Source organism: Coloeus monedula (genome assembly GCF_965178545.1).
Source record: "Coloeus monedula genome assembly, chromosome: 2".
Lineage (NCBI taxonomy): Eukaryota > Metazoa > Chordata > Aves > Passeriformes > Corvidae > Coloeus > Coloeus monedula.
In genome coordinates, this window is record NC_138782.1 from 94,925,409 (window position 1) to 94,950,657 (window position 25,249).

The window sequence follows — 25,249 nt, forward strand, 5'->3', positions numbered from 1 at the left end:
CATTATTTGTGCAAAAGATCTAAGAAGGTTTTGCACAAAAGAAGAGTTATATAACATAATGTGAAAGCCTCAGTATGAGGCATTATTTTCAAGTTCTTTTTATTACATTATTTGATCTTTTCTTTTCATGATATATACATTAGAATTTTGATAGTCTGTAAAATGCTCAGGATATAATTGTTAACTCATATGCCACTGACCAATGAACTGTTTCTGCTTGTCATTATTTACTAGAAGTGGGTGTAAACTGCAAAACAATGGAACTATCTTTTGCACAGGTGTAATCCATATGGAGACGATTGGGTTATGGTTGTCAACGTTCGTGTTATTTTTTTCCCATAGAATGCATTTGTTTTGGTGGTGTCTAGAGCAGTCCTCTTGTCTTCACTGCAACATATTCTTTTCAATATTAGATTAAAATGTAAAGTCTGTTACCCAAATTCTTGCTGCAAATTAATCATGGTACGAGTAAGAACATTGTCTGTCCAACAAATCTGAATAGTTTTTACTTGAGAGAAAAAACCAGACTAACTATGTAGGCTTCTGCTTTAAGCATATATGAAGTTTTGTTTTAACCTGAATCACGTTCAGTTAAATGATCACTGGAAGAAAAATGTGATGTATACTGTAGAGCTGAATGAGCAATGATGTTGAGGAAATGGCATAGATCTTCAAGTATTTATGGAGGTAGCAGCTAGTATACATCAAATAAAATTGTATCTGTCTCTTTAAAGTCACTGTATTTTAGATGAGAAAATATGATCTGTCATACTGATGGTGCCGTTGACCAGGGCTTTTGCTTTAACTTACGTGAGAAATCTTATGGATGAGGTAAAGTGGTTTCTTTCCCTGTATCAGTCAGGGTTTTGGGGCAAGCAAGAGCATGTGAGCCTGCCCAGCAGCAGACATGGACTACTGCAACAAAAGCAGTGGGGAACAACTCAACATTAGTGTTTCACTGTATCCCTAGATAGATAAGTTTGCATGTTTCCAGCTGGAGCTCTTTCTCCTACGTATTTTTGCTGCTTTGAGGGATTTTGTTATTCTTGGGTTTTTATATTGTTTTTTGTTGTTGCTTGTGAGTTTTTTGTTTGTTTTGGTTGGTTTTTTTTTTTTTTTTTTTTTGTTTTGTTTTTTCTTTTCCTTGCCCATATTTTGAACACAAATCATTTAGGCAAATGCTGAAAAATTTCTGGTGAAATTACTCCATATATTTAAAAGGTTTTCTATTTCCTTCTCAGGGAATTCCTGGAATTCCTGGAAATCAAGGAGCAAAAGGACAAAAGGTACTATTAGCTGTTCAAAATATAGTCAAAATCTGTACTATGTATACCCATTCCAAACTAAGGGTTCAGGCTTAGAGAAGAGTTTTCATGGTGGGGATTTATGACATCAAATCAATGCTGCAAAACAATGGAGACAATTCATGGCATGTTTAAAAATCTCTCATTAGTTTTTATTTCAACTATTCCAGAAAGAATGAATAGTTTAAAAGAAACCATGCTAATTTCATAATACCTTGAGAAACAATCTTAACTAACTAAATCTGCATAATTAAAGAATATATTAAAAATTTGTTAAGTATATGTGCATTGGTCACAGAATTTTTCTCTTTATGTAAAAAATACAGGGTGAAATTGGACCACCAGGTCAACCAGGAGCAAAAGGGTCACCAGGAGATACTGTAAGCTGAAAAATTTTGTTATTATGAACAAATAATGGTGGTGGTGTCCTTCTCTGCTTGTCATAAACAAACATGCAATGGCAAATACAGGAGCAAACTACCATTTTCAGGTTGAAAAGACAAGGCTATGACAAATGTAAGTTTTTAGCTCAGTGACATATTTGCACTGTGGAAATTCTGACTGAAAGCTGTGAACTGTTTTTTTCTGTTACCCTTGCCATTACTTTAAGCCTCTGAATGTCTTGACAAGAGGCGAGAGTACATTTTTATAGGTTCTTGGATTTTGCAGGTTGTTAAGAGATTGTATTGTTCTGTTTAATAATTCGTCTGTCTCACGATTTAGCTCTCCCATCTTTTCTTGAGGTCTTTCCCTATGAAAATCTTCATCAGTGAGCTTCCCCTTGACATCCAGTAGTCAGGCTGCATTTCATCCATTTTGATAGACAAAGGGGTTTCTGATATCACTTTGTAGTGTTAAAGTAGAAGTAGTATATATTTATATCTTCAAGGACAAATGCAGAATACTCAGTGGTTCTCTAAATGGGCCTTGATATTAATTTCTCAGTCATCAGTACTGTCACACTGTTAAGACCATCTTAGTACCTACCTTTCCTTGCATGACAGCAATAATCTTTTCAGGCACCATTCTTTCCCACTTCCAGTGACTGCAGAGTTGCTGTGGTGGCTTGTGCCTCATTTGGTTGGATGACAGGACCCTTGAAGGAAGAAGATGCCAAGGCTCTCAGTGTGGACCTTATAATCCTCTTTTTGATGAATCTCTTTAACATCCTAGCTAAGGTTACCATCTTCTGGACTGCGTAAGGGCAGACCTGATACCAAAATTAGTTGGGCTTACATCCCACTGCAGTATTCCCTATTCTGAAGAGAATCCTTGTTTGGATGAAGGTTAGCAACATGTATATTTGACCATCTTGGTATGTGCAGTCTTGCATAACTGCATGTCACTGCATGCCAGATTAGCCATCTGAGTATGAAAGTAACTACTAACCTCAGCATCATTTAGATATTGGTGCTGGAATATGCTACTATGAGGCCTCATAGTATGGCCTCTCCCTCTCCTCCCCTCCCCTCTCTTTCCTCTTCTTACAGTTCCTTAATAAAATATATATGATCAATTAAAACTGAAAGAGTTTTTGTTGGAGACAAAAATTGAAATTAGTTTCAGATTTAAAAAATTCTGGGCTACTCTGTCATCCAGAATATTCAGGATTTCCTACATTATAGACTTACCCCTGTCCACACAGCAGCTCTTCCTTTCCTGACTGCTGCAGGCACAATCACTACATTACAGCTATCAGAAAGCTTTTTTTGTATAAAGAGAGTACATTGGTTAATTTTCTTTTCATGAATTTAGAGGACTTTTGCAGCCACCTAAATATCTTCTCTGGAAAAAATAGATTTCCTTGAAAACCAGGTATTGTAGTTGTCCAGATCAAATTTGCATGAAACAGTGCAACTTTCAGAACTGAAAGTTCAAGTGTCCATACACTTAGTTAACATGTGAACATTTGCTCTCTCACCTGTGCCTCCTAACTATTTTTATTGCCTGTTGCTGGAATTTTTTTCTCCATTTCTTTCTGACCAAAGTTGAACAAAATGCCAGAGGGAAGGCTATATCATCAACTATAATAAGGCCTTGTGGGATTCCAAAGCGTGCATATTTATTTAACTCACCTACCATGTTTTCTTTAAATTTTATTTAGATAAATAACATCTGGTTCATGATGCACTTGAAAATAATTTATTCCTCTTTCCTGTCAACTCATTTAATGTATTTTTTTGTCACCTGATAAATTAAATAGGAGATTGATGCATGGAATATTTGAATATGTTATATGCCATTAGGGAATTTAAACCAGAAAAGATAGTGGGATTTTCCTTGTATTAGTCACACTGAATATGTTTGTTCCAGAAAAAACAGATGGAAAGCTTGTGGATGGTCTATTAATAGCTTGGGAAAATTTTTCAGTAACAAGTTCTTCTTTGGTAATGACTATCCCTATTGCATTGCCAACACCAGCAATTTATTAATTTACCTGCCATATAATGTCAGCTCTGGAAAATAGGAGAGTAATGCTACGTTTTATGTCCTTGAATTGTTCTACATTTTTGTTCAGGACATTCTCTTCTAATTTTATATAGTTTTCAGATCATGTTCTCAAGCTTTTCCTATATTATATCTGAACGTTTCACTCTTGCAGTGTGCTGATTTCACTTAGTTGTGTTGGTGTAATTTTTTAAACAAATTAAATATGGCCTAGTAATGAAAGTGCAAGAAAGGGAACCAGGAAAAATAGGTTTTATTTCTCCTTTTCCTGCAGATGTATACTTGATCTTTAATTATACTAAATGTATTTTCTGATTTTCCTTGTCTGGTATGTGTTTGCAGGTCAATGTGGATGTGTACACATAGCTGATTTAATTGAAAGGAAAAAAAGCAGCTATTCTGTACATATAGTATTTCTACTTTGTATAAGATAAAATGAATGAGGGATATTTTTGATGAGCATATGCCACTTCTGTAATCCAAGGACTGATATTGGTTTCACTGGAAATGATCTAGTGAGGTGGCAGAGTGTAGACTCCCAGTGTGTTACGTGATATGAAACACAGGGCTACACTGAGGTGGCAGTGTGAAAGGAGCCAGAAATCCCTCAGTCACATTTCTTGTCCCTTCCTGCAATACCTCCCCAAACTTGTGCTCACTTTTCTCTATTGATTAATGTGCTAGCCAGGAGAAAAGAAGAGAAATCTGAGGAGAAGAAAATAGTCATTGCACAAGGTTTTTTGGAAAAGGAAGGTAGTCTTCAAGGAATGCAAAAAAAAGATCACAAAATGAAGAGAGCTGTATTTCAGAAGTGAGGAGGTCAATAGATAACATCAGATTTGATTTCAAGCAGCTAAACTGAATTATACCTTACAGCAAAATGAAAATTAGTAAAACCTTATAATAAAACTTTGCTATATAAATAAAAAGAGGAAAAGGGAAGAAGCAGGCTTAATGTTCAAGTGAGTTAAGACAGCATTAATATAATCAAGATTAGGCTCCAAAACCAAATTATTATTTTCTTAGTCTTCTTGTATCAAAGCTGGTGCTTAACACAGTCCATAAGCAAATGTTTAATGGGAATACACAGTCTCTTAGGTTATGAGTGTAAACAGTCCTCAGAAACTTCAAGCCAGCCGGAGAGGAATTGGTAATTCTATTCCAAAATGATGGAAGAAATGGGTTGAGGTAAACCTTTGTTTACCAAATACTATATTATACTAGATTAACTGCATCATCTTTGATAAGAAGACTGATTTTCTATGTAAGTAAGAACAAGCATATCTACTCTTCAAAGTTCAGGAAATTGTTGGAAATTATTCAATAAAATTTCTAGTCTTGTGTTTGATACAGTTTATTTGTATTTACAGGCCTGTGTCTGTGGCCTAAAGAATAGGTTGCTATATTTATTGATGGAAAGTTTCGGTGACCAGCACTTTCTTATCATAAAGTGAGAAAAAAACCTGAATTAATCTTTGGTTAATATATATTAATCTTTGGTTAATGGTAAAGCACACATTAAATACCAGAAAACTGTCAAAATTCCGAAAACCATGGCTACAGAATTACATCTTGTTTTAGATATTGTGAATCTTTTCTTCTATTGCAGAAACAAAGACAGCCTTTTAGTTTTAGAAAATGAAGTTTAATATATTTTGGCAAAGCTGAGTTGTAATCTGTGTAAAAAATATGTGGTTTTGATTACATGTAACTTTTGAGAGAAGTCTGAGATAATGTCATGGGAGTGAACTGTTCCTAACATGTAGTACTAAATGGAAGGTGATTGTTTTTATTTGTATGAAAGCAAAGATCAAATAACAATAACAGCAAATTTTGAAAATATTATCAGTTGGACTAACTGATAACATTTAATTCCTGACAAGTTAGATTTCCAGGCCTTATTTAATTGACTTTTTTTATCATAATGCTTTTACTTTACACTGTGTCTTAAGCACACTCTCATAGCAGATTGTATTTCACAGTATTTATGCAAGTCCAAGTGAAACAATAATAATATATTGTTTTTGTTGTTGTGTGCAGTTCTAGAGTTAAAGTGAAGTGAGATGAAGTGGTGAAAAAGACAAATGTTAACACCAGATGTGGAAAATAGGATTAATGGGAATTCCTTCCTGGAAAGTATGATTTCAAAGAAAGATTTCTTTTCTAATGTATACTTGAGACTAGCTTTAAATGGAAATTAAGGAGATCACCCTTTGATGATTTAATACTCTTTAGCTCTTATTTTATGTAGGGAACATACAGCTAAACATGCCTTTATGAATATGATTCCATTCAAGGAGTCCAAGGCGTTGTTTTGGCTTTGTACATGTGCTGAAGGGTCATGATCTGAAATGGCAGAAGCTATTGCGTCCTAGAATGAACAGTATAACTTTGAAGGTTTTACAGAAGATGCAAAGGTGTGGCCCCCAAAGTTAACTGCTCCTGCTAAATCTCTTAAAATTTTCATAAGGAGTCAAGTCATGGCAACCTTTGAGGGACACACAGTCAGAAAGGGGAAAGAGAACAATGAAATGGCTCAAATACTTCTACTGGTTTTGGAAACCTTAAACAGAAACCAAGAAACTTTTGTGTCACTTTCAGTTATAACTAAGGATGGGTTACAGACCGTGTTATGAGTTGCAGAATTTTTTCCTCTCAGGAGTATTCCATGACAGCACTGTTCTTTTCTCCTGTATGTTTTTTTTTCCATTGCACAGGAGCCCTGCATTAGGCCATAGAAGATCTAAATAATCCACTGTAGTGTATCAAAAATATAGCCTGTATAGTAATAAGATGAAAGATGTATTTTCTGTTTATTTCACAAAAGAAATAGAATAATGATGCTACTAATTCAACTGAGGTCATTATTCCTCTGTTTTAGTACAGAAATGTCTCTGCCTTTTTCATAAATAAATAGGGTTTGATGGGACCAGAAGGCTCACTTGGTCTACCTGGAGCTCCTGGGCCCAAGGTAAGTGTTTGAGTCAATTTGCTTGTGACTTTGATAAATGACTGCTTTGTATGCAGATTTGATCTGGACAATGCCAGGATTCTGCATCTCATTTTTTGGTGTATTGAATATTGCTGAGCAGCTGTATGATTTTCCCTGTGTTACCTTCTATGATAGTTCAGTCTTAAGAGAGGTTAATATAACTTAGTAAATGGTGCCTATCATCCTGTGAGGTTTTTAACAATTGCAGAAGTGATCATGAGACTTTGTTTCAGCTTTACAGTCCTGGAAAATGTTCTGCAGTGCTGGAAACCAGATAATTCTCAGTATACATCTGAACTTCTTTCCCATGTTACATTTATTTATATTTTAATTGTGTTCAGTAATGTTATGTGCTGTTTCTTCCACCCGAGGAGCCAAACTTATTTCAGATGTAACTTTATTGATTGCACTGCAGCTACAGTAAGAACTAATTTCACCAATGTTCTCAATAGCTAAAATAAATGCTATAAGTTCTGATTGGTTAGTTTAACCTTTTAATTTAATCCAAAATGAGTTTTGGATTAAATTGTAATTAAGTATTGAATTGTATGTCCTAGAGAATATTTAGGAATATAGAATCCATTTCCCAAACTTTGTATTTCCATTTCAATCCATTTCCCCTCAGACATTATTTTACATCCAAAAGTTCATATGCATTTATTTAAAGTTGTATACTGACAGTAGCATTTTTTTAAGTGTCAGTATTTTCTATGGTCAAGAAGATTGAATACCTATGATATGGCTAAAAATTAATTAGCTTTATTTTTGTCTGTGAAAAATGCTTTTGTTTTGTATATTTATCTCACTTAGAGGATAAGCTGATCCTTAAAGGAATTGTTCTCAATAAGCTCATTCTTACAGAAGTCTGTCATGAAGTAGTCAATAATTCTTTGATTTAATGAAAATCCTCATACTGAATATATGTCTAATTCCATAGGCTGCAATAAAAGCCAAAACATAAATATTTTGACTTGGGACAAATCCTAGGATTCTCAGAGTTTTATTGAATAAGATGATGGAAATGTGAAGTCAGTACACAAACTTGGTGTGACTGTGTGAGGCAAATGGGGCAGGTGGAGACTGGACCGGTGAGCAGAAGCTGGCAGATCATGTTTTGTCATCAGTATCTCACATTTCCTGAGAGAAAATTAAACCTTCAGGCTACCTGTAATGGAGAAGAACTTTAGCCTTTCAGTCACTAGCTGTGCCTGTTTTTAAGAGTCTGTTTCTCAACAGTGTCTGTTTATGTTTGCTAATCATAAGACAAAACATAATGATGTACCAGCCACACTCCTACATTATTATATAGGGTGATAAAGGCGAACCAGGAATACAGGGGAAACCAGGATCATCAGGAGCCAAGGTAAATATGATTCTGGAAGTATTTTAGTTAAAAAAGGGATTTATTTACTTTTCCATGGTTTACTAATTTTCCATTATTTCCCCTGGTTAGATATAAGGCAGTTTGTTTCACAGTAAAACAGTAGTTAACACCACATTGCATCAGAATTCATTTGATGACTTATTCTTACTAATTTATACTAGATTTTAGGCAATGTCAGATGTTCATTAAGTTCAAACCTGCAAACATTGCCATTACTTGAGATACTATTTTTTTGTCTAATTTTGAAACATCAACTGTATTAAAAGACAATAAAAATAGATACTGGAATACTGAAGTTAAGAATTAGAATCCCTTTTGTGTCTTCTCTATGTTCACTATCCCTTCAAAAATCCTCCAGACATTTCAATCATCTTCAGTTATAACATTTCAAAATATCATAGCCAAAGTGTATCATGTTGCCTTGAGAAACATGCTGTATGTGTTTTTACACACAGCACATCACTGACTCAGAGCTATTGTATTTCTCAGGGAGAACCAGGAGTACCAGGGGCTCCAGGTGAACCAGGCTACCCAGGCATTCCTGGCACACAGGGATTAAAGGTAAGTATTTTTTCCATTTTTAATTGCATCTTTTTTTGGAAGTGCTTTTCTTATAAGTGATCATTATTAAACAAAATCCTTTCTCTAAATACATTATTATTAGATGACAGTTGGACACATTTAAAGCAATAATATATCCATCCTGAAAATTTTCTTCTAAAGGATAAAGCCCTTAATGTGAAGGCATTTGTGGTGGGTTGAACTTGGATGAATGCCATGTGCCCACCAAGCTGCTCTATCACTCTTCTCCTCAGCAGGACAGGGAGAGCTGAGAAAATAAGGTGGGAAAAAAAGCTCATGGGTCAAGATAAAGGCAGTTTAATAAAGGAAAAGGAAAGGCCACATGTGGATGCAAAGTAAAAAAAAAAAATTATTCTCTACTTCCTCTCAGCATGTGTTGTCCAGCCAATTTCCAGGAAGCACGGCTTCAGTACACATACAGGTTTGGAAGACAAATGCTGCAATAATGAAACTTCCTCCCTCTCCTCTTTCCTTTAGCTTTCTTTTATTGCTGAGCAGCCATCTTATGGTATGGAATATCCCTTTCAGTTTAAGTCGTCTGTCCTGGCTGTATTGTAGAACCATAGAATGGTTGTGTGGAAAGGACTTTAAAGATCATCTAGTTCCAACCCCTGTGTCGTGGGCGGGGACACCTCCTTCCACTAAACAAGGTGGCTCAAAGCCCGACCCAACCTGGCCTTGGACACTTACAGGGAGGAGGTATCCACAATGTCTCTGAGCAACCTGTGTCAGTGCCTCACCACCCTCAAAATAAAGAATTTCTTCCTTATAACTAATCTAAACCTAGATTCAGTTTGAAGCCATTCCCTCTTGTCCTGTCATTAGAGACCCTTGTGCAAAGTACCTCTCCAGCTTTCTTCTGAGCCCCCTTTAGATACTGGAAGGCTGCTCTAAGGTCTCCCCAGAGCCTTCTCTTCTCTGGGCTGAACAACCCCAGCTCTCTCAGTCTCTCTTCATGAGAGAGATGCTCCAGCTGTCTAATCATCTTCATGGCCCACTGCTGGGCTTGATCCAGCAGATCCATGTCCATCTTATGTTTAGGGCCCTGGAGCTGGACACAGGTGGAGTCTCATGAGAGTGGAGGGGGAGAATCAAATCCCTTGCCCTTCTGGCCACACTGCTTTTGATGCAGCCCAGGATGCAGGTGGCTTTCTGGGCTCGAAGTGCACAGTGCCAGGTCATGTTAAATTTCTCATCCATCAACACCCACAAGTCCTTCTCTGCAGGACTGCTCTCAATTCCTTCTCCACCTAGCCTGAATTTGTGTCTCCACCCAAGATCTTGCCTGGCCCTAGATTACCGGTGAAGGGGGGAATTTGGAGAGACAGCCCTGACGTTGTGGGGAGCTCTACTCAGCAGTACCCAGAACACTGGTGTGTTATGAACATCTTTGTAGCCACCATTGCAAAGCACAGCACTATGAGGGCTGCTATGGAGAAAATGAGCTCTTTCTCAGCCAGACCCAATACGGCATTACAGAAATAGAATTAAATCAGGCATTTCACTTTCACAAGAAGAGAAAGGCTGAAGGGTAAAGAGACAGTAAGATAGAAGGGGCGTGTTACAATTAAAGTTTAATTAAAATCCCATGCAGAAGTATTCCAGTACAGTTCATCTTCTGCTCCAGAAGGCACATGTTTCCTGTATGTCCAGTATCATATAGGCCAGCCTCATATAGATGTCTTACATATACTAGAGTACTTCACGTGTCAGTAGACACATATGGACATGCCTTACATTGACTAGAGCATGGAGTCAGTGTCATAATAACAGTTTAATTAGTTTCATTATCACTGTGTATTCAGTTCACTATCTAAGGGTTATGTAAGGCACATGTTACAAGACAATTGTGGCAACTCATACCTTCTGATCAATAAATCAATATGATTATGCAGAAGTGTCTTATTGTTTAAAATACCCCTGTGTTCACACATCTCACAACTTTGACATAATACCTTACTTACACATTCTACCTACTTACACATTTCACTTGCTTATCTTAGACTACTTACACATTTTCTTACTTATTTATACTTTTTACAATGTCTACATAACACAGTACTTATGCACTTTACATATTTATATATTTTACCTACTTTTGCATACTATTCTACTTATACATTTTACAACATTTACATAATACAGTACATATACATTTTGCAACTGCTATGCATGAGATTTCACATTGCTTGATTGGTTTCTCTATTTTGTCCATAAGCTCCGCATGCACCTTTCTGATAATATGATTGGTTTTAATCTAGTGTGGCACAGTCCTTTTTTTAATCTATTCCTTAGTGTCTTGGTATTTAGTTTTTCAGTTTCTTCTTTCCCAATTTAGCACAGTTTACCTTTCAGTCCTGGATGAATTCCTGAGGGCTCTAACAGGTGGGGTTCCTGATCCAGGCAAGCAGCACCGAGATGATGGCAGCAACAAAACCCATCCAGTGATCAGCAGTCAAGTTAGTCCAGGAAATCCAAACAACAAGACAGCAAAGGATAAGGAGCAGACATAAGCCTCTTGCACTTCTCCCCTTGAGCCTTCAGACTGGAGCTTAAAAACCCTCTTGGGGTTGATGTGCTGCAGCTGAAAGTGGAAAGGCCAGGTGAAACCAGTGAGGGTAATTCCAGCCTGGTCCTGCTCTGAGAGCTCTGGTAAAAATAACTAAAAATTGTTTGGCTGGGGCACACTATCACGGTTTAAATACTTTGCAATAGACAATATTCTTGTATGAAAGATGATTTTGTTAAATATATTAAACTTCTCTAAATTTTAAACTGAAGAAGCCTGTGAAAAGGTCATTCATTTTATATGAAGATGCAAGTTAGCTGGAGTTAAAAGTCGTAAGTATGACAAACTTGAATTATTCAGGAAGAAAAGTGCAGTTTGGGCATCTGACAGTAAAAGTGAAGCCTTTCAGCTATAGATGATTTTAAAACTTGAAACCGACCAAATATTTTACATTCAAGTACAATAAAACCAAATACAGCTGGCATAAATGTCTTCTTATATTCTGGGATTTTCAATCAGGAAAATATTTGCTATGTCAAAAATCTCCTCTTCACTACTGTTTAGCATTTAACTAAACATTCATTTATTTTTTCCTTCCCAAAAACCCCAACCAAACACACAAAGTTTTGGCTCTTAGAAGAAAGCTGACAAAACAGACCCAAAAATCTCCATTCTAATTATTTTCTTTATTAAATGCAGTTTTGCACACCCTCTAGAGATGTCTTTTGTTTCATGAGCTGCTATATTCATGGCGCAGCGTTTTGATTCACGTGTGTTTAAATGTAAGATGTCAGAGTTAGAGTAAGAGCCATCTCCCATAACTTTAAGTTCCCTTTTCAATTAATGAAGAGAGATAGGCACTTTTCAGAGTACATATTTCATATCTTTGTTGTTAAGTGGAATGAACAGTTTTCATGCACTGCCTGTTTCTCTCCAGTGTCAATGAAGAGACGATGTTCAGACAAGTTAATAAAACTACATACCTGACTTTCAAGCACTGTTTACACCATCTGATTGCCAAACCCCCCACTATTATTTACTTCAAACATTTTGAGTCAAAACAAGTGGGTGGAAATGGAGCTTAGTCCTTAAATATTTTGATTTAATTTAAATATAGAGGGGTTTGTGATGAAAAAAAAAGCTTTTTCTTTAGTTTGTTTCGTGTAACTTCTGCATGTGGTAGTGCATTCAGCTGAAATTTAACCCATGAGAAACATTGCCTCCCTTCCTGCCCACATCTTCTCCTCCCCCATGCACTGAGTAAATAAAATCCTGCTTCCTGCTGGATTTGCCACCTCATTATATTGTATTTTTAAATTTTTTACTTGGTGTGTGAGTATCCACTTTCAGTTTTGATGATTTTGATTCAGTTTTGATCCACTTTCAGTTTTCTTTTGATGACAAATTCCTTTCTTAGTATCGCTTTCTGGACTTCTTCAGTGTTTTGACATGGGGATAAAGTGATTTGTTTTCTTTCAGTATTTCTTTCAGTTTTTCTTCAAGAAAAAGCTAGATGTTTCTCTTGTAATTACTGTGTTAAATTAAAGTGCGGACTACATGTCTTAGAGGTGACCCATGTTAAAATGGAGACCTTTCTTCTAATATTTTACAGGGGGACAAAGGAAACCAAGGTGACACTGGCATCCAGGTATATCAACTTTGTTTCTAATGGAATCATCTGGCATTGCTATTTATACAAGTCTTAGGTATTAATTCAGACAGTTTTTTTTAAGATTAAGCTCCACAGAAGGTTAACTTGAATAGCAGCAGTAACTCTCCTTCAAGGAAATCTGCCCAGTATGGCTAGCATGAGTTTTCAGCTGCATTTCTGGGGACCTGAGCAGGGTATTGGCATTTGGTGCAGAGCTGTGCGGTCCTAGCAATGGTGTAGGCACAGGGCTGCAGGTTGTGCTGCTGCCCCAGGGGCCTGGCACATCACCCAGGACTGTCCCAGGGTGCTCTCTTTCCCTGCCTGCAGGGCGCTCCAGGAGAACAGAAACATAGTCAAAGTAACTCCACCTGGCCTCTGCCTACCTACTTTACTATTAACATGTGGGATTGTCCTCCTTGTTATCTAAAATCATGGAAATACGTAAAAGAAAAAGAAGGGTATCCTGTCATTACTCAGATCCTGAATTGGTTCCTCTGTGTTCAGGGTAGAAATTTCATTCTTCTGCATAGTTTCTGCTCTGATCTCTTGGAAGAGTATTTTCAGATTGATTTGTCCTGGTTTAGAATGAGGTTTTAGTAGTTAGCTCCTTGTGTATGTTGATAGTTTAATTACATGTCCTAGATAAATGTGTATTTTATAAAATGTGCTTCTTTTCTGAAGGGACTGAAAGGAGAAAAAGGAAGACAAGGAAATCCAGGCTTACAGGTACTGTTAAAATAGTGATCCTACTTCAAAAGAGCTGTAGTGATCCTAGTTTGAGGCCATGATTCTTTTTTATTTTTTAACAGTTCTTCCATCGACATGTATTGGTCTTTGCATCAGGTGAAATACATTTATGTACAACATGGTAACATATATAAATTCCCTCTTAAACATTCTTAGTATTTTTAAAACAACAAATATAACACATACAGAGAAGATGGAGTAACACTTCTCTCAGCTGTGCACAGTTGAAGGCTGAGAGGAAATGCACGAGTTGGAACACAGGAACTTGATACACAGGGAAAACATTTTGCTTTGTGGGTGGCCAAACACTGGAACAGGCTGCTTATAGATATTGTGGCAAAACCTGTCTGGGCAGCATGTTGAATTGATCAAGCTGCATCTGTTCTGCAAAGGAAGTTGAATCCAAGGAGATCACTTCCAACCTACATGTTTCTGTGTTCTGGGATGTTATGTCTTGAGAAACAGACCGTAAGTGCATTTCTTTTATTATTGTAGTAAATCCGTAATTATAGAATATTTTTATAAAACACTTAGAAGTAATACAAAATGCAGATAACAGCACAAAGTGGCTTTCGTGTAAAGGTTATGAGAGTGATACTTGAGATGTTAAGATTTTGCATGTACCATGCTATGCAGTTCATTACCTCCTAGACTGTACTGGGAGTCATTATTGACATCTTCTGTGCTCAAAAATTACAGATGTTTCCTGTTCCAGCTGTAAATCAGTGAGATCCAGTTGTTTCTCTTTAACTCTAGGCCAGTGTATTCTGATTGTATCATAGTTGGCTGTCTTGTTATTCCGCAGAAAATAGCTGTTAGTATTTATAAATACTTGTTAACTGCATAATCTATGTTGTGTCTAAACAGAGAAGTATTTTTTAGAGGTACATATCTAAAACAAGACTTGGAATGAAGCCACAGTTGCTTTTTTCAGAATTGCGACATTGCTACAGCTGCCTGTCTAGCCAGAAGGACCTGATTCCTGGGGATTCTGGGCAGGAGATCTAGACTGTGTATTAGTTAATACTCTCAGAGATATTTAGGTTGAAAATAGTTCATTATTTAACCTGAGCAGATTTTAAAAAAAAGAAATAGTTTAAACTAAAAGACAGGTTATTGACTTAACCAAATGTAATGTCCTAGACTAACATTTTACAATTTAAACTTCCTGGTTTTTCTTTTTGTAAATAATGGACATTTTTTCATCTCTTTATTTTTTTAATCATAAGGGAAAACAAAGTGATAGTGAAAGAAAACATTTTTCAGACAGAATGATGCAACTGAATTGCTGTTGCTTGCTTTCTTTTCTTTGGAGAAAGCTGAAAAAATAATACAGACTGAGTCTAAAATTATTTCCCATGCCTATCTGGTTTGGTCAGCAACCAAAGAAATCAGTTGTTTAGCAGACAACACAAGGTCTTTCCAAGATTTCTCAAGACTCCAAGACACAATACAGGTTTCCTTCTCCATAAGAGTGATTCAGAAAAGTGAACTGCCATCTTGCTATGGGATGTAATGGTCAGTTACACCATTGAACCACTGGGCAGAAATGACTCTGAAATCATTTGCCAGCATGCAAAATCTGCCTTACTACTCAGTCTGTATTTCAAGGGTCTGAAATTAATTTCTGCCCAGTAAGACAGTATTAAGCAGTTTGAATCAGGAGTTTACTTTTGCTAGGACACAACATGTTATTTCTTTGTAAAGTGAATAAGGTTTTGTCTCTTAAATCTATATTGTGTTTATAGGTTTATAATATGTATGATATATTCCCAACTTATCCTCTTGGTACATGATATTAAAGGTAATACTGAAGTGTTCATTCACCCTGATATAAATTTTTCATCATTATATGCACTTTTATTTTTTTTACTATAGCAATCAGAAAATCTTTAAAAATTAACATTTGTGATTGATTACTGAAAACAAAGGACAAAAATATTAATTTTTGATTCCAAGTAATTTGGTTCAGCCTGCTTTTTAAATTTCTTTTTCATATTATTTTTTAAAGGGAGTAGAAGGATTGAGTGGAGAACGAGGAGAGGTAAGTATTTTTGCAATGATAAATATAGTATTACAAAATTATTCCATTTGTTTCTGCAAATTATGTGATCTGTAAAATGTATGTTAATCTTACTTCTGTACTCATGTCTATAAGCAACAGAAGAGAAATTGAAAAATACCAGAGAAGAGAAAGACGTATTAGTTAAAAAGAGACAGAATAAAATATACATTTCATTAAAAATTATTAAAGCCAAGCATATACTTTAAGAGAATTAAAAAGCTAAGAAACCAACCAATAAAAAAAAAAGAGAGAAAGGACTGGTTGAACAGAGAACATAGCTAAAGAAAAAAAAATCTTTGTGTTGCATGGTGTTGAAAAATTGGTATTTAAAATATTAATTTTGTTGGTTGTTATTTATTTCAATATTTTGTAAAATCATTTTGTAAAATCATTGTCCCATTAATCTAATTCTCCTTCAAAATTTCTTAGATATTTTTTGTTCAACCTTTTTCATTAAAGTGTTTTTGCATATCAATAGCGGATGCTTTAATTGGAAGTTCCATTCTGATAATTAAATTATTTTATGCATTTTAACATATAAATTGTTTCATATGCTTCTGTGATTCTATGAAATACTTCATTTGCAGTTTAGCTTACAGGTGTTTTGCTACATTATTGCCAAAACTGGTAAAAGATTCTTTGTATGCTATTGAATTAGTCTCCTTAAATATTGTAAATCATGGCAATACATTTTTACTGGAAATTAATTTAAATGATTTCTTACTATGTATTAAACTGTAATGATGTCATTGTGTTTACTTATCAAACCTATAAAATTATTTTATTTTCTATTTCTATAAAATACGTTTTTTTGTTAGACTCTGATTTCTTAGTAAGTTTCTTCAGCCTATAAGTCTCAGCACTTACTGAGCTCTTTTCCTTTCTTTACTTTTCTTTGCCAATAGCAAAGGTCAGCAAACAAGGCCACACATGGGATGTGGTTGAGCATTAAAAGACCAAGCTACACTGCAGAAAATTTTCCCCCTGCAGTTTCATTTGCTTCTTGGCAAGTTCTTCAGGCAGTTCTGCTGATGCTTCCAACATTTTCTCCTGGTGTTTTTATACTGGCTTCTTGCCTCTAATGTTTCTCTACAGTTGATGTGATTTCCCCAGTATCCTCTGGTTCTTAATGCTTCCTAGCCCCTTTAACATTTAGTTCAGATAGATCAACTTCCAAGTCTTTTATGTAAATATAGTCCATAGGGGTAAAAGGAATTAAAATTAAAACAAAACAAAACACCTCCTAGCTATAAAACCATTGTGATTTCAGATCTCAGCACGTATAGTTTCTAGTGTAGCTACATAAGCAATATGTGTTTATCTCTGAGCTTTGCTGACTGTTTAAATGAAAAAAATACTTTTGCAATTATGTAGTAGAAATGAGCAAGTACAAATCTACATGCAGTAACTAAGAGGATCACTTCTCTGTGACTACAACATTCAAGATGACAACATCAAGAAAATAAATTACAACTACAACTTTGGAAGAAGTTGTATCTGAATTACATATGACTTTTGAAGGTATGGTCTGCTTTTCAGGTCATCACCTGAACTGGCCATCTTTCCAGCAGTACTCTTAGGCACTTGAATGACACATGTCACATTTTGTCTCATTTCTCTGTTTCTTTAAGAGCAGGTACTACCTGTCTGATTTTACAGGCTAGCTCATAAAACTGATTAATCTGACACTGAATTTAAAGCTTGCTACCCTGTAGTAATTCCTGTAGAGAACTCTGGGCATTGTTACTAATATAGACCAAGCCAGGAAGCTTTGAATTTTTCTAATGTCAAGAATTTTGATAAGTAATATAGGAAATGTTATAAAGTAATATAAATACCATAATTTAAAATTCAGTGTAAGTCTATGGAGACTGTATGCATGAGTATTTCTAAAACTTCTATTATTTGCTGCAATAAGTTTGTCATATATAATAGTCCTGTTCTGTTTACACAATTCCATCTAAAGTAGTTGGAAATGGAAAAGAAGTTTTTGCAGAAACTGATAACATTATGCAGAAGCTGTGAAAAAATGGGAGGAAAAATCTCATAAGGGAGCAAACATGACTTTAATCTTGGGCACATACTGATGTTCTGTTGGCTCCAGAGCAGGGAAAGAGTTCCACATGAACTATTGCAGTAGGTAATTCCGTACACAGAACCATTGCTTTGGTGAAGATGTATCAAAATACTTTCCAGCATTTTTTTTCACCTTTTCCACTGAAGCAAATAGCCTACAGTTAGCATCAATCAGATGGGGAAAAAAAAGAAACAAAAAAAATCCCTAACTGAAATATATGGGTTTTCTTTGTCTTATACACTGCAGATATAATGTAAAAGGCTTGATTATTATAGTAAGTTCTCAGGAACTTCAGTGGTGCCAGAATTCCACATTCAATTTTTCCAGCCTTCTAAGGATTTTAACATACTATAAAAATTTTTCTAATTCTCAGAAAAAAGTTATTAAAACCTTTCCTTCCATGTGTTTATAATGAATACTATTTTTTAATTTGTAAGTTAAATGGGTCTTTGAAGTTAAGAAAAGGTAATTTATTTCTAGTTCTCTTCGGTAATTTTATCTGAAACATCTACTAAGGAATCTGAAAACTTGAATACATTGTAGTAAAATAGATCTCATCAATATCAAGTTAATTTTCACTGACATCACATCAATTTTATGAAGATCTTCAATAAAGATTTCTCTGAATATGTTTGTTTGGTGCTACCTAGCTTCCAAATGATCTGTGAACATATAATTGGCTTTTCATTGATTTTTCATTCCAGAAAGGTGAGAAAGGAGATCCAGGCATTCAAGGCATCAGTGGACAAAAAGGAGAATCTGGTGTCCAGGGTTTGATTGGACCTCCTGGTCTCAGAGGTCAGCCAGGAGATAGAGGACCCCCAGGACCACCTGGATCAGATGGAAAACCTGTATGTATAGGACTTCAAATTTTCCATTTTGGGTACCTTAAAAACTGCAAAGAAATGCGTGCTCTGTTATTTCAACTGTTCTCTGTTCCCTTTAGGCACGAGAATTTTCAGAAGAATTTATTCGACAGGTGTGTTCAGATGTACTGAGAAGTAAGTTTGAAAGCTTCTTTACTGTTGTTTCCTTGTTTGAAGTGCTAAAGAAGTTTCCTGATAATTACAGAATTTCTTGAAAGCAACTTCCATATTGCCGATTTATCCCTTGTTTTCCTATACGTGTTGAACTATATTTCCACATCACAGGTTCCATACTTTACCATCTTGATTTCTAAAGGTGTTATATTCTCTTAAGAGAGGGAACTGATTTTGTATTAGTGGTTGGGGGCAATGCTTCTACTGTTACAACACTTTAAGCAATTTTTTCTTTGAATTCTCCCAGCCCAGTTGCCCGCCATTCTCCAGAGTGGAAGACTACAAAACTGTAACCATTGTCAGTCCCAAAGTGCTCCCCCAGGACTTCCAGGACCACCAGGTCCAAGAGGCCCTGAAGGCCCAAGAGGATTTCCTGGTTTACCAGGGAATGATGGCATTCCAGGGCTGATGGGCATCCCAGGTCGCCCTGGGGCTCGTGGGACAAGAGGTAGAGTGTGCATGTGTCACGGTGCTAAAGGCCTTCATGCCTTGGTTTTCTGCTTCTGGTTTTGAATGGGATTAGTGCAAGGTGGAATAAGAGAATAGCTGGGCTGGTATGGGTGAAATTGTGAACATGGAGCAGTGCGGATGTTTCACCGCTTTCGGGGAACGTGTGAGAGAAGAAAGAATACAAGAACGCAGCCAGATAGTTACTGTTCAGTTCTACTATCGTCAAACTCTGTTTTGATCTTTTTAGAGAGTTCTTAGTCTCATGTAAATGTTTCTACCTGCATTTAGATTATTTTTTTAGATCAAATATGCCTAGACATAGATTTCATAGTATTTCCATGTTTTCTGGTTTCTTTTCTTCCAAACTTGTTTGTTTCTGCTATTTTAAGGAACAGTATTTATTCACTGGCTACTTACTATCTTGACATCCAGCAACTTTTATACTCCTTTTGATTTCCCCACTTTTTGTCCTTTTGTTCTTTTCATCTCAAAAGGATTTTTCCTCCTTTTGTTATGATTTTCTTAAACATTCTGGATTCTTCTTAGGCAGGCTAAGGTTTATGCTATTGGGTAACTCAGCTGTCCAAGCATTCCAGCTGATCTCTGTGATGTATTTGCAGACCTTATATTAAGTATATGTATATACTCTTGAACTAGAGCAAGAAACTGGGTGGAGTCCATAATTTGGTCACTGGTAGCATCAAAATAATCAGGAAAGCTGTATGAAATACAGCTAGCTAGTAATGTGCCAGTGGTAAGCAGACAAATGGTTGGTAATTATTTACTTCCTATGTGACTTATTAACTGTGATCTAGCACACCAAATTCATTTTGGATGTAATGATGATTTGCTTGTACTGTTTTTATAATTTAATCTCCAGTAGGAGAATATGCCATTTTCCTCTGGAGCTGACACCAGCAGTTCTGGCTATTCCATAAGAGTTGGAAAAATAGTTATATGTTTCTATGAAGAAACTGAATTTACTGGGTTGTAGTAGTGTAAGAGAGCTCGTATTTTGACCCTCACAGTATTTCTCTAGTGGAGATTTAGTTCTGCTCTGTGTGTTGTGGGACATTTTCTATATATTCTGTATTCCACAGAGATTATGATGAAAAACTTAAACTTCCTTCATACAACTTATTAAAAACTTTGTTGATAGGAAGGTAATGACAGCAAATCTCTTAATTACCTACATCTATTCCCTCAGCTGATAGTGGCTGTCTGCTTAACTGTTGCTACATCAGCTCTAAATTCCGTTGAAATTAGGATAATTCAGAACCCTGTCACACTGTGCAGGTTACAAGAAAAGGCTTGTTTTAAATCCCATTATTTGCTTCTGAACTATTACATATTTAAGTCAATAAATATTATCAAATGCTGATTTTTGACTTCATTGGATGAAAATGACGTGCAAAGATATGCATGTGTTTGCTAATTCACAGGACTGCCAGGGAAGAATGGTGCAAAAGGCAATCAAGGAGTTGGTGTTCCTGGGATCCAAGGCCCCCCAGGACCTCCAGGTGAGGGATGGTTCGGGTGTGCAGATTCAGTGCATGCTAATAATTTTTTTAAAATGTGGTATAGAAAAAATGTTGATGTAATTTGGAAAAGTTTACATAGTTTGTACACATCTTAATTACCACATATGTTTTAGGGTAATGCCTGTCTCTTGCATACCTTATAAATTGCGATATAAGACATTATTTGATATAAGACAGTGTCTTGGTTTTGAAAGACAGGTGTCTGCTAAGGAAGGCAGAAGCCTCCCTTGAAGTGGCAGATATAACCCCTTTTCCTCCGAGTTATTATAATTTTGAAATCAAGGGCCTTTAGGCAAAGGTGTGGGAAATAGGAATAACAGTTCTTTACTATATCTATCTATCTATCTATCTATCTATCTATCTATCTATCTATCTATCTATCTATCACCAGTCCAACAAAACAACAACTCTGGCAGTAACAGCAAACAATCACAAACCCAGTGCCAGCCTTCTCGGCTGTCGGGCCCTTTCCCCTCGGGTGCAGTTCCGCTCGCAGCCGGCAGGGGCGCTGGCGGCTCCCGGTGAGCAGGGCAGGTGCGATGGTTCCCCCGCGGCTGCAGGGGGCGCTCCGGAGCGAGCTCGGGGAGCACGCGGCACTGGCGGCCTGGGATCCCGGGAAGGGATGGGACAAAGGCTTCACAAACCCCTGGGCAGCCGATCCCGGTGTCCGGCCGGACCCTCGGGAACAGCAGGCTGGAATGGCAGACTGGAGCGGCAGGAACGAGCACAGATCCCAGAGGACAGATGAGATGTACCCAAAAGGGGAACCCCCTGGAGGTCGGGCAGGCAGGGCAAGCACGGCTAAAGCGTAGCGAAGGCTCGAAGCAGCAGCAGGGCAGAGCGGCCACAGCCCGGCCTCCAGCAGGGCAGGGAAAAAAAACCAGCTTTGGAATCCTGGCGTTGTTTCCAGCAGAAAAGAAAAAAACGGCCGAAGAAAAGAAGCAGCAGCTCCTTTCTCTGCAGCTTCTCTCTCGGAACTCCGAGAGCCAACTGACCCCACACCCAGGTGAAAACAAAGGAGTAGCCAGGCCCACCCCACCCCCAAATGGCAGCTCTTTTTGTCTTTCTTAAGTACAGCCATTTGTCCCCTAGCAACATGCATATGGGAAAAAATTCCTTTAACAGAAAAAAACTAGGACTAAACTAAAACCCCAACAGACAGGTCCTGTAGAGATTGGTATCTGAGACTACTGTTTCTTGATAGATGGACCCTGAAGTCAACCATTATCTGAAAACTGAGCCCTGATATGATGATGTGACTTTTAAGCGGTGCTGAGTGAGGGAAAATATTCTTCCTAACATTAGTGTATGCATACAAAATGTAAAGTTGAGTGTTTGGAAGATACAGTAGGGCCTGATTCAAAGCCAGAGAAACAAACAGAAATAGGGGGACTGATTCTTGCAATGGTGGTTCCAGATTATATGATAAAGTAGAATAGTGTACTAAAGCAAATTTTCATATTTTCCTTTAAAAGATATTTTTATTTAAAGTGTTTTCCACATGCTTTAAAAAAAATCTTTATGAGATATCATGTTGTTTATATAAATATATGAGCAGTTTGTGATAAGAAATGTTTTTTGTAGGAAATAAAGTTTTCTTTATCTGCATACTTCACCAAAGAGCAGGAGCATTGTGGGTCCATACTTGCTCATTTTAATTTTAATGTAATGTATTTATTTATTTATTGCATTTGTGTTATTAAGGTCCTGAAGGTCCACCAGGGGTGAGTAAGGAAGGACGTCCTGGAGAGCGTGGGCACCCTGGTAAAGACGGAGATCGTGGCACTCCAGGAATGCCAGGACCATCTGGACCCCCTGGAATTTGTGACCCATCACTGTGTTTTAGTGTAATTGTGGGGAGAGATCCATTTAGAAAAGGACCAAATTATTAATTTGTGATATGATAATTTAGAGGAATAGTTATGGTGCTTATCTTTCATGGTCTTTCGAATCTCAGGAAGGTGACCAGCAATAAGCCCATAAGAAGGAACAAAAGTACCTCTGACATTAAAGCATTATAAATAATGATCTCAAAGGTTATACATTCCTTTAGACAAGAAACTCCGAAACTCCAATCACTTTTTTTTATACCTTGCACTGGTTGAATCTCAAGTGTTTCTAAAGAGATTATCAGTTTTAATAGAAATAAAATTAACGATAATAGTTGGTATTTAGTATTTAAGGTCTTATCATTCTCCTTTTATCTCTTTTTACCAAAGAAAGTCCTTTGCAAAATTGCTGGAAATACCACTGGGAGCAGAATTAGGTCTTAAATGGCATTGGTCAGGTACAAATAACTGTGAAATTTTTCACATGCACCCAAAATACACAGTATTTGATTTTTAAAGAATATGGCTGGCTTTGATATCATATGTGTGCAAATTTCATTGCCTTGTGTACATTTCATATGTCATAGCTCCAGGTCTTCTGTGAGTGAAAGCATGTATCAGATTTTTATGAGTTAAGACATACTTGCACTCATCATGGAAGATATGTCACCTATTTTGCCCTGCAGCTCTGCTTAAAACTGAGGTGAAATGCAAGGGTAGAACTATAGGTTCAAGAGCCAAGGTTTTATTGAAGATGGTGCTGTCAACTACTAAACGTCAAAAGCTTTCATGTGGGTGATTCAACTCATATGATAATAGCATTAAAAATAAAAAAGAGCAAAAGACTGGCATAGCTGACTTTCAGCTATGATTTAACAAAATTAAAGATTAAAAATATTTGTATAACCCCAATGTAACAGTTCTGTGTAATGAAGTATCAAATTATATACCCTTTGCTGTTTCTCTTCAAGGACTACGTTGCCAAACTGAAGAAGCAGGTTTACAAGGAGAAAGGTCTAACTGGTGGCTGACCAGCTGCAGTGTTTGTTATGCTGTTTCCTTTTTCATTTTAAGCCAGCTGTGTGTAATTTTCATTGTATGCTTTGCTAATTAAGTGTATTGCTTGCTTTTACATAAAGAGTAAAGGCACAGTTCTCATGAGAATTTAAAATCCATTTCTTAAATTAAGGCAGAGTCCTGTATTGAAGTTAACTGGTACTTCATAAATCACTTTTTCTAATGTGTTGTTTTTGTTGTCCTAGTATCAGAGACTGTTAATATGCTTGACATTCAAGGTAAAATAAAAGACACACTTTCTAGTAAGATGTATGGTGCTGTGAGTTACGAGTCTGAGAGGAAGCAAAACCAAAACCAACCAAACAAGAGCAAGCCAGAAGGACCTCTGGCTGCAGTGAATACAAACAGAAGACCAGAATTCCTTACTTGTAGAAGAATCCTCTTGATTTTCAGCCATTCTGATTCATAGCTTTGTTTATGATTTCATTTGATCAAATTAACACATATATCAGGCTTCAACTTTAAAAGTAGTGGTGGTTTTGTCGTCCCATTAGTCGTATTTGACTAATATTTTGAGAGTTGTTTCTGAATGATTGACTGAGGATCTATGAGTAATTTCCAGTCTGCGTCTATTATTTGGCCCTTTCTTGTAGTTTTTGATATGTCTGGCCAATTTCGATTTGAGCTCAGCTTTTGCTTTTCTGTCTGCATTTCTGTGCACTGTAGCAGTGCCCTTGTAGTTCTTGACAGGTGTTTGTCTGCTTTCCAGCTCTGGTACGCTTCTCTTTTGAGCAGACTCAGAAGCTCACAGTTCAGCCAAGGTGGTGGTCTCTGCCTACTTCTCTACCTTTAAAGGGGATGAACTGGTTTTGTACTTCCTGGAAGAGAGCTTTGGAAAAACTCCCTGGCAGGTGGTAGCTCCTTTATCCCTCATGGTATCTTCCCATGAAATCCTTTTCAATTTAGCTCTGAGAGAGCTGAAATTTTCTCTTCTAATTTAAACTGTTTGTTCTAGTACTAACCTTCAGTGTGTTCCAGTTCCTCCTGTTTGTTCCCCAGGCTGTGTGCATTGATATGCATACACTTGAGGTGGTTGGTCTTCTGGTTGTCATCTTCTCAGGCAGCTACAGAACATTTGTCTTAATTTCTTTTTTTTTTTTTTGTCCATGCAAATAAAAGAGATAGTTACTTTTCCTCTGCTCCTTCTGGTATGTAAAGTAGCTCAGTCTGGCCTAGCATGAGTATTTCTGTACAGTCCTGCTCAAAGAGTACAGTCTAAGCTAGTTACAGCTTTAAAGCAAAATCTCATGTTGGACCTATTTTATTTTGTATGATAAAATGGTAAGAAAGACTGATTTAGTAAACTAAATAGTTAAGAGGCTTCATTGAATGTAAAACCAACTTCCAACCCTTGATCTGCAAAAGGAGGAAATTTGAAGCTCAATTGATTTAATTGCCTAAACTGCTGAGCTGCTTGGATGCTTTGAGCTTTAGTGCTGCTGTATCTTTGGTATTGTGCTCTGAATTTGAGTCTGTGCAACTGTCACATTTTTACAAAAAGAATTTGGTTTTGACAAACCGGAATTTTCCAGAGGACATGCTAGCCATCTAGT

The 25,249-nt window shown here is 36.7% G+C and overlaps 1 protein-coding gene across 2 annotated transcripts in view; it reads left to right on the forward strand.

The window, feature by feature from the left end:
• Positions 1 to 22,682, forward strand: part of COL21A1 (collagen type XXI alpha 1 chain) — a gene marked incomplete at both ends in the record, with an annotated part of 70,117 nt that extends 47,435 nt beyond the window's left edge. For both annotated transcript variants that reach the window (XM_082302445.1, XM_082302444.1), the window contains 13 exons: positions 1,242 to 1,286; positions 1,631 to 1,684; positions 6,670 to 6,723; positions 8,054 to 8,107; positions 8,618 to 8,689; positions 12,832 to 12,867; positions 13,552 to 13,596; positions 15,629 to 15,661; positions 18,464 to 18,610; positions 18,706 to 18,760; positions 19,047 to 19,247; positions 20,692 to 20,769; positions 22,495 to 22,682. In XM_082302445.1, coding sequence (XP_082158571.1) covers positions 1,242 to 1,286; positions 1,631 to 1,684; positions 6,670 to 6,723; positions 8,054 to 8,107; positions 8,618 to 8,689; positions 12,832 to 12,867; positions 13,552 to 13,596; positions 15,629 to 15,661; positions 18,464 to 18,610; positions 18,706 to 18,760; positions 19,047 to 19,247; positions 20,692 to 20,769; positions 22,495 to 22,682 — 1,062 coding nt within the window. The remainder of the gene's footprint in view (positions 1 to 1,241; positions 1,287 to 1,630; positions 1,685 to 6,669; positions 6,724 to 8,053; positions 8,108 to 8,617; positions 8,690 to 12,831; positions 12,868 to 13,551; positions 13,597 to 15,628; positions 15,662 to 18,463; positions 18,611 to 18,705; positions 18,761 to 19,046; positions 19,248 to 20,691; positions 20,770 to 22,494) is intronic.
• Between the last annotated feature and the right edge of the window lie 2,567 nt (positions 22,683 to 25,249).